The 10,493-nt window shown below is 34.9% G+C and overlaps 1 protein-coding gene across 2 annotated transcripts; it reads right to left on the reverse strand.

The window, feature by feature from the left end:
- Positions 1–970: 970 nt before the first annotated feature.
- LOC112511860 (peptide chain release factor 1) lies at positions 971–8,590 on the reverse strand. Of its 2 annotated transcripts, none has more exons than XM_025117682.1 (6): positions 8,204–8,590; positions 7,361–7,436; positions 4,937–5,067; positions 4,739–4,809; positions 2,719–2,800; positions 971–1,337 (listed from the first exon to the last, which is right to left on the reverse strand). In XM_025117682.1, exons 1-6 carry the CDS (start codon positions 8,567–8,569, stop codon positions 1,233–1,235), a joined length of 831 nt encoding a protein of 276 aa, XP_024973450.1. In that variant the 5' UTR covers positions 8,570–8,590; the 3' UTR covers positions 971–1,232. The 2 variants fall into 2 exon arrangements, with proteins under 2 accessions (XP_024973450.1, XP_024973451.1); XM_025117683.1 differs by having other exon boundaries at positions 971–1,391.
- Positions 8,591–10,493: the final 1,903 nt, after the last annotated feature.

Genomic DNA, 10,493 nt, shown 5'->3' on the forward strand with positions numbered 1-10,493 from the left:
CCATTGCTATTATGGGTAGATTTTTTAAAGTACAATGCCTTAATAAAAAATAATTTGAAAGTAYATTRYTGTAATAAAGAAAAACAAAAGTAGAATGCTATAATAAGAAATTTTATGAAAGTAAGTTGCTATTTCATGCATTTAACCCTATTAATTAGTTATAATTAATAAAACATTATTTATATCTTATAAATATTTAATTTCAAGATTTCTCATTAGTAGGAAAAATAAAAAATAATTTATCTTTCCTAAGTAATCATTTTTGGGAAGTTCTCTAAATTTGAAAATTTTCATTTGCTTTCTCATACTTTTTTTGTTTTAGAAAAGACAGAGAATATGTTAAAAGTTACAAAAGTTATTATCAAAATAAAACCCCTGTATCCATCAAGAAGTACTCTATCGTATTTATGACTTATGAGGGTCCTGACACATATCCTATATTGTCTTGACATATCTTTATGGTACCCCTCTTTGCTCCAAGCTCCTCCATATAACATCTCGAGGTACGTTATCATAGGCCTTTTCCAGGTCTTTGAATGCTGATGCATATCCTTATTAACCTCTATATTTTTCTACGAGGCGTCCAAGCAAATATATTGCTATATTGATTAAGCCTCCCTTGGCATGAATTTAAATTGGTCTTGTCCTTGTGGTTTAAAATTGCGGTTTTGGTACATATGGTTTGTAATTCATTGTTGTTTTTGTTCTTATGATTTACAATTTGCTGTTGTTTTGGTCCACATGATTCAGAAAATTTTACTGTTTTGGTCCTTGTAATTTACATTTTTTTACTATTTTGGTCCCTTGTACTTGAAAGTAGAAATCATTTTAGGGACATAAATCATAATTTCTAAACCACAAACCTCAGAACGAATATATGATCCATTATCAGAACATATCGTCACCACCATCACAATCACCATATCAGAACAAACTCAAGAAACTAGTAGTAAATTAAACCTCCAACTCGAAACAGAAACTGAAACTTAAATCATCTTTTTGTAAGTATATAATATTTATAAACGACAAATACCTCCTAGGAATCTGGGCTATGCTGATAACCTGAATACCGTTGGACCAATCACCCTTTGGTCCTTTAGGCATCTTTTGGATAAGAAAAAGTGCATGAAAAAAATAAAATACAAGAATAGGTACATAGAAACTACGTTAATTAACGAAATGACCTGTTTTTCTATTGTGGATTTACATCAACAAACGTTCGCCACAAACATTCATGTCGTCAAAAGAAGCTCGAGTTTGTGTGTCGAAATCTTTGATGCTTCTTCATGACATGCAAGTAGTGTAATAGCAACTAATTCACTTCCTTGCAAGGATAACTGCAGCATGTACAAGTTACAATCCAACGGCTCCTACTTGAGAGGCTTCATACCCTTCACAATTATACCAGTTAAGGGGGTTTAAAATATGAAAATATTTACAAAAAGGTAAATGATTATATATATAGACCAAGGTTCAGTTGCGAACCTGATTTTCGTTGCAAACCGAGGGACAACCGAGAGCATGACATGTTTCACTAATGGACAAGAATTTTTTTACAACATTTCATGATGAACGTTACGCCATTCATGATGAATGTCACAAACATTTGGCACCCTCTCGTTGATCCCTCGGTTCGCAACGGAAATCAGGTTCGTTAAGAACCTAATTTTCATCAGGAACCAGGGGACTGCCCACAGTGTGACATGTGGCATATTCAACAGGAATATGGACATGTTATGCATCATGAATATATGATACATGATGATTAACACGTCCATTTTCATCATGAATGTGTTTCATGATGAATAATACTTCCATATTCATCTCAAATGTGTTATTCATGATAAATATTCATCTTGAAAAGGAACACATGGTGCGCCACGGGTAAAGGAACTCCCCCTCCCCCCTCTTTATATGTGTATGTGTATGTGTGTGTGTGTGTGTATATATATATATATTTGAGTTGAAGAAAAAGTAGTGCATTCCATCTAAGAAGAAAATGAAGAAAAAGGACAAAGACTAAAGGCCGACGTTTGGTGTAACCCTATAGGGAAAACATCTCTCTGGTCATTGCATTCTCTTAACAAATTTTCAAAAAAGCACTTATTTCCAGAATTTTGGCATATTCTTCTCGTATATGTTTTCACCAGCAGGGCCATGGTTGCCAGGGTCATGGCTCTGATACCAAAACATATACGAGAAGCATAAGTTGAGGGGGGGGGGGGGGGGGTGTTAGTAATTGTTTGATAGTGCCCTGTTTAAAATAACAGAGGGGATGCCATGGGGGATATGTTGTTTTTCTGTTATCAACTTTGCAGTGGGAGAGATCTGGCTGTAGAATTCTAGTGAATCTGTAATTCCTTTTCAATTTCGATCACTTTAATCGATTACAATTGAGACCTTATCAGAGCTTTATTCCGAATGTGTAAATGCTACCTCTTGATGGCCTAAAGATGTCTTAGAAGTACGAATGTCATCAATCTCATCCTATAGACTGTAACTTTCAACTTTATTGCATGTATACGGTCACAACACTCATGCATATAGCCATTTCACTTACCCAAAATTTTATCTAGTAACTGAGATCCTTATCACTGGCAGACTATACATACGATGGATACCACAACCTAAACTATGAATTATCTTAATGGTGAAAAGACAGATAAATAAAAGGAAAAGAGAAAGAAAGTGACGAATGGTGTTAGAAAATGTGTCTACCTTAGATGTCCGGAACTCGTTAACCGCCTGTCGAAGAGAATCATCAGACAGAATCAGACGAGAAAGAGCTCCAGTGCTTAAGCTGCAATGTCCGTTAGACACCATCAGACTAATGAGTGCTTCTTAAATGATGATCAGAGATGTTAACATCTGAAAATTTTCAACTTAATTAATCTTCACAAACAAAACAAAGAACAAAAAATGCAAAGAGTGCCCTTGTCAGCAACGTATATAATGGATCAACTTATTATACCGTCTTACATCAAAGTAGAGCCCCAGTAACACTAACACAAAGAAAAGACTAAACCTCATCGACCATGGAAGAGATTAAAATTGAAATGTATTTAATTGTTCAACAAGATAGATTCTTGATATTTGATAGCAACATCAATTTTAATACAATTCAATAAATTATTTACACAATTTAAATATATCCATAACAATGTTGTATCTTTGAAAATAAGGGTCATTTACCAAACGCTTACCTGGGTAAGTGCTTACGGGCAAAATTCAACACTATCACTTACTTATCGGGTAAGATTTTAGTCCACCAAAACGGTATCGGATGCAATAATTTACCCAGTAAGCGCTAACCGTGGTAAGAGTCATCGCTCTCACCTACTGGGTAAGACTCTAGGTCCTTGCCTTCGCTCTTACCGGTAAGATTCTTGGTCCTTGCCATATTCATCCGGTAAGAAAATGTGACTTGGTAAGCGCTTACCTGGGTAAGCGTTTGGTAAAACGGCCCCTAAGTTAATTTACCAAGACAACAAAGGATCTTTTATACATAACCAGAAGGGACAAGTGACTACTCTCTTTCACACACCTTATCCATCACTCTCCTCCGTCGTAGTCGGCTGCATTGCACTTGACTGTACTCTCTTTCACTCACCTTATCCATCACTCTCTTCACATCTGCTTCTGCAGTGGTTTTCCTTTCTTGAGCAGATTTTATATCTGGGGTTTGAAGATTATAGTATTTGGGTTTTGGGTTTTCAAGATTGCTGTGAGGTAAATTTCTCTCTGGTTTATGTTTTCAAGGTAGCATCACAGTGTTGATTCTCTATGGTTTGTGGGACTTGAAGATTAATTGATCTGAGAACTAGGTTTCAGATTTACTACATAATTCCTCTCATTTTCCGTATTGTGTATGAACAGTTATTGGTTTCTTTTTCCTGTTTTCTCTTCATATTTGCTTTAAAGTGAACCAATGGTCGCTTTGGTTTCTGCAGATTGGAGATTAATCAATTTGGGAATTCGGTTTGAGATGTAAGTTTAAGTGCCCATCTCATTTTCCTATTTATGATGAATGTGTTCATTGTATTTTTGTGTTTTTCTCTTCATATTCACTTTGACTTGGTCTAACTCTCTCTTTGCCAAGTTTTGGGGCATAGATGGGTATTCTTTTACATTTAATCATTGTTCAATCTTCTATTTTGGACTGATGTACTATGTGAACTATATACAGAATAAAGAGGTCCCCCCTCCCAACATTCTTTTTTTAGTAATCGTAATCGCCTGTTTTGTATTTAATCAAAATGTGTCATTAAGGTGTGGTTCATGATGGTAATTGCATATTTGCATTATTAGATTCAGACACAGGAAACTGGATCAAAATTGGAGGTTGTTAATGCATTTGGGTGCAATTCTGAGTTGATCCAAATAGAATGATAAAATGGTCATTTTTGTCATTCAGACTGGTTATAGTGCATACAAAATAAACAGTAATTGCATAGTCTAAGGTGTGATTCATGATGGTAATTGCATATTTGCATTATTAGATTCACAGGAAACTGGATCAAAATTGGAGGTTGTTAATGCATTTGGGTGCAATTCTGAGTTAATCCAAATAGAATGATAAAATGGTCATTTTTGTCATTCAGACTGGTTATTGTGCACACAACATAAACAGTAATTGACCTTTTACAAGACAGATAGATTAATTCAGACATGGCTTCATGAAAAAAAGCAGCCCCAAACGATATTAATAAAGATGCCTTGGAAAAATAATATCACATACCCCAAATGTTTTGCAGCATCAGATACAGAACCCTCTACGGCAAATATTAGATCTAATAAAGCTTGCATTCCCTAAGAAGGAACACAAGAAAATGAGTTATGTAAGTAACACTTCAATAATTAAAACTCATGAGCAGGCTGGAGCCTGGAGGAATGAAGGTTGGAAGACCAAGGCGAAGGAGAAAGTAAACATATATACCAAACTGAACTTTGAGTTATTAGGCCCAATTTGAGGTCCACATTCTGATCCTCTTATTGTTGACTTTGCTGGAAGAATTTGAAGCAGCTCAGGAGGAGGTGTGTATGTTTCAAGCTCTATAGTGTTCCTGACTAGTCCAGAGATACAAAAGTATATATCAATTAACATATACATAAAATATGTAGCATTAAGGAAATCTCAGTTAGGCATGTAACCAAAGAAAAGGTTACCAAGCAAACAGGTAAAATGTCATGTGAATTTGAATATGAAAGAGAGCACTACTCCCTCCCTACCTCTCACTCTCTCAAAGAATTAAGTCCCTGCTCTCATTCGTAGGGTCTCCTTCTCTCTCTCCTTCATTCCCACTCTCTTCTCCCTATAGATAAGAATGCTATCTAAGTAGATTCAAGCCTTCAACTAAGAGCCTAAGAGCATCTCCAACAGCTATGCTAAAATGGAGAAACGAGGTTTTAGCAATTTTTGCTCCAACAACTATGCCATCTTGTATGCTAAAATAGAGAAAAAAGGGGAAGATTGTAAAGATCTCTAAATAGAGAGAAATTATTATTTTAGTACTTTCCCACCAAAACAAATAATTAACCGGGAAAAACAAATCCTTCCATCTCCCAACTTTCCATTTCTCAGTTGCAGATAACCTCTCACTTGCAGAGGCACCCAGTTTTCCATTCACGACAACAGGTACGTTTGGATGCCTTCCATCTCATAGTTTACCATATTTTGGTGGATTGGCAAAGTAGTCACAATAAACTCGTTGATGGCCCCCAATTAGATCGCGATTGGCAAATTTGTGGCCCATAATGGAACCATCATGATCTCCCCTTAAACTCTTGCTGGCAAGACAATTCTTCTTCTATTTGTAAAAGCAATAACTCTTCATGTACCTCATCCTCATCATTCATATGCATATCAAGTAAGTGACGGCTAGATAAAGAACGACGAGCCAGGAGAATTGTTTTCAAATGAGGAGACAAGTTTGTTTAAAAATAAGATAGAAAAAATGGTTGTAAATTGCTCGTATTTATAGATTAATTTGTCAAAAATCATTTACTACTAGTTGTTGGGAGTCAAACGTTTTTTACATAAAAATAATTGGAAGTTGATCATTTACTATTAGTTGTTGGAAGTTAGAAGAATCATATATTGAAAATCACAGTTTAATATAAATTTGTTGGAACATATTATTTTACATAAAATTTGTTGAAGGTTGCTATTCTATATAAAGTTTATTATAAGTTATCATTTTATAAAAAAAAATTGGAAATTACCATTTCATATGAAATTTGTTTAAAACTTAGTTTGATTGCTTGAAAGTTTGTTAAAAAATTGTTGCGGTATTAAATGTATTGAATATTTTAATAATATAATTAATGCTAGAATTGCTAAAATAGCTACTGGAGCTGTATGCAAAAAAAAATTATGATTTTGACTATTAATGCTCTACTTTGGAGAAATTTTAGCATGGTTGTTGGAGATGCTCTAAGATTGAAGCAACAATTGAGATAGAGATAGACCTAAACTTCCGACAGGAATTCATAGTGTTCTAGGTTTTAGTTGGATACTATAGAAGGTTTATAAAAGAATTTTCACAATTTTGGTACCCATTCACATCTTTGTGAAGAAAGATTAGAAGTTCCAATTGACCAAGTAATGTGAAGAAGTTTTCCAAACATTAAATGGAAGAAGTTCATTAGCACATCAGGGTATCATGTGTTTCCCACATGTCTCATAGTCATACAAAAATTAGAATGTGTCCAGATGCAAATCGTAAGGTTATGCTTGAGCATCATGAAAATAGAGAATCAAGAGAAGCAATATCACAGCAACAGAATTTCTTTTGGTTTCATCATTAGTCTACCTCAACTAGTTTTGAATAAAATATGTGTTTCATTGGTACATATACGTATATAATATAGATACATATATATAGGGTCAGATTCAGGGGAAAACCACAAAAAATGAGAAATTGAGGAACACTCTAATAACCATTCATTTGTGTGGTATGCACATGTGCATAAAACCAGGAAACATCTTCAATTATTTGCATGAATATGTACATACTGTACAGATGAATGGTTATTAGGATGTTCCTAAGTTTTTAATTGTTTGGGGGGTTTTCCCCTGAACCTCACTCTATATCTGTGTGTATGCAAACTGAAAATGGACAATACTCCTAAGATTCATTCTCTCTCTCACTCTCACAGAGGCATATATAAAGTGTGGAGGGTCATCTCTCCAGCACAAAGGCTGAAGTATAGTGCGTGAAACCCCATAAGTAAAAAAAATCCATTTTATCTAGTATAAAATAGATTATGGAAATTCAAAGTTGCTTATAAGTCATAGATTTGGAAGGAAAATTTTAATGTTTGCAGGCTATGAGATCAGACAATAAAGATAAAAATGCACCTTTAAGAGCTAGCAGACTACGCAATCGAGCTAGGGCAGATGCACGATTTTTGTGCTGAGATCTATCCTCAGATGCCTATACAAGCAAAAGAACACAAGCATAAACACACACACACAGACACAAAAAGAAAACAGAAAACCATTGCTATATTGCTATATAAGCAAAAGAGTACAATCATAAACACACAAAAAAGAAAACCTAAACTGTACAAAATGGAAAACAGACGGCCACAGATTGAAATAACTACTTGCACAAAGAACTAAAGTAATACCCTTCCCTTTAGAGAAAAAGGTAGCCTTTGACTCTCTAAGCCAAATGAACCAACATCTGAATTTTAAATTGGTGTGCATTCTATTAGATTTATTCATGTTTTTAGTGATCATATTAACCTTTGTTACAATCACTATATTTATCGCTGTCTTGTTGCCTTTTAAGTAGAAACTGATATCCTAAAACAAACTTTTGTCTGTTAAACAGTCTAAGGAATGATTTCAAATTTGATAAGAATGGTTATTAATGATTAATGAATAATAATATCTTATTATATCAACTTTAACAATAAAAAACTAGGGGCAAATCACATCCATGTCGCTTATATATGTTGAAAAATTACTGGCATCAGAATTCGAAAATCAGAACTTGACCCTTCTCTTTTTTGATGGATGCAGGTAACATGAATTTTATTGCAAATTCCTAACTGTATGCATCAAAATAAAGATTTCAAAGAAGTATTCATTCAACATCCATGTCAAATTGGAGCCAAAGGTGTACTAAACTTTTGCTATTGACTTTGCAACAAAATTCATGAAAGTTCAGAACCAAAAATGGCAGTTTTGACTAACCTGAGCAATAATGCCGGTTGGGAGATGCTTAAGACGGACCGCAGTCTCACGCTTATTACGGTGCTGACCACCGGGACCGGAGGATTTATAAGTATCCATCTCACATTGACTCATCAGTTTCTCGTCAGACATCGCCACGAATTCTCTTCCTCCATCATTATTAGAACTCGAAATCGGAGAAATCTTATCGACGCTGGTAGTGTAATGGAACGACGATGTCCGATTTGGCGAAAACGATGTGATATTATCACTCCTGATGATCGGAAAGCGAATTTGAAAACGTCGGAGACGTATCGGAGCGGCCGTCGACGGCGCCGTCGTCTTTGGCCAGAATTTGACACACGATTTCACAAGGTAAAGAGCCATGTAAAGTGATCGCCGAGGTCACTGGATTAGAAACGATTGGAGTGAAGCAACTAAACAAGGGCAGTGACGACACGCTTCACAAGTTTGTACCCTATGCATAAATATTTGTACATTTTTTATTTCAAATCCAATAAGAAAATTACGATTTTTTTTTATTAACTTGGATATTCAACTCGCTATACGAGCCGACTAATCCCAGGATGACCTCCAGCTTTGCAGATAGCCCGGAGTGACCGTATTTGAACCTCCGTGGCCACAAGAGATTTTTATTCCTCATTGGATTTGAACATGAGACCTCGAAAATTACGATTTTAGTTTATGTGGTTTGTTAAAAATTTTAATTATTGCTCATGTGGTATAGAAATTGCGATATTTATCTCAGTATTTTGTAATTTAGGTCAAATTGCATGAAAAATTAACGTACTTTAACTTGATTTTTATTTTGAGTAACGTATTTTCAAAACTTTTATTTTTGTAAAACCTCGAAAGTTTATGATAGAAATTCTAAATTGAATCGAAAATATCGAACCGGTGCTGGTAAGGTTTTCATCAAAGTAGTAGTGTTCATAGGAGTCATGGGGTCTTTAGGGGTAAGGACGGACCCAGAATTTTTTTCAAATAATGGCATCATTTGACTATAGGAGAAAATATAGAAAAAAAAATTAGTTTGACTATAAGAAACAAATATACGGAATTTTTTTCAAACAATGGCACTATTTGACTAAGAAAATGACACTAACATGATTCAAACTTGGGTCTGAGGTGGAATAAAAGTCTTGCAAACCAATTCCACCAAATAAAACTTGTTCTCATTGTAGTTTGAAAATACATACGGTGACACATAACAAATTAATATGGTTACACATTTCACGAACCTAAATTTTTTTACCCTTCGACGGAGAAATAATATGGTGGCACATGCCACCGTATGCACCACTATAGGTCTGTCCCTGCAATGGGGTGTTGGTTCATCGCACTGATGGACATGAAAATATGAAATGGATATATCTATATATCTCCTACTCGAATTCATGAGATGATAAAAATATGACAAAAGTTATATAAGAAAAGGTTCATGTGGACGTATTGGTTCATGTAAGATACCAAAAGGGGTCATTCATATTCAAGCAGGTTTCGATAATACCCATGTGACTATGAGGACGAGTGATTTCTTGGTCCTATGCAGGTACTTGTGGCTTCCGAGGTACAATATCACCATATCGTCTAACGTTTACTCCACCAATCTCTTCCTAGTCGTCGGTCTCGAGAACCAACACCCCAAATCTATAAACATCGCATTTCTGTGTGGTGTTCGTTGATTTGCGAGCGAATTCTAGACTCGTGTACCAAAACTCGTAATCCCATCTCCGGCGTGGTCTTCATCTTGAATGCTACTTTAAAGCCTTAGACACACTAATTCACTTTTAGTTTCTTTCTCAATCTCGTAAATTTTTAATTGATCGAGTAAATTAACGGATGGAGTTCATCTTGTCGAATGAGATATAGTGATTTAGATTTGATTTAAAATTTTTGATTTGGATTTGAGGTTTAAATAGATAATGATATAGAATTAAATCCATAACTTTTAACACATCGCAGGAATCAAATCCATAATTTACTCTAATAAGTATAAGAGGTTTTTTATTTACCTCGTAATAGTTCCATTAAGAAACAGCCTCTGAATCGTTAAGAGTTGAATCTTGTTTGGCAAAAGAAAGTCTGTCTCTTGATGATTCTAAAATCTTCTGAATGATTTTGTATCTTGAGTCTACCTTAACCATTCAGCGCCCTAATTTCATTGTAAACAATTACCGAACAATTATATTTCATTTTGTACTATATCATGAGAGCATCTTAAATCATTCTGACCACTTAATCATTTACACCAAACTATTCAGCAACTACCAAACAACCCATAATTCTC

The sequence above is a fragment of the Cynara cardunculus genome (genome assembly GCF_001531365.2).
Source record: "Cynara cardunculus var. scolymus isolate 2C chromosome LG 4, CcrdV1, whole genome shotgun sequence".
NCBI lineage: Eukaryota > Viridiplantae > Streptophyta > Magnoliopsida > Asterales > Asteraceae > Cynara > Cynara cardunculus.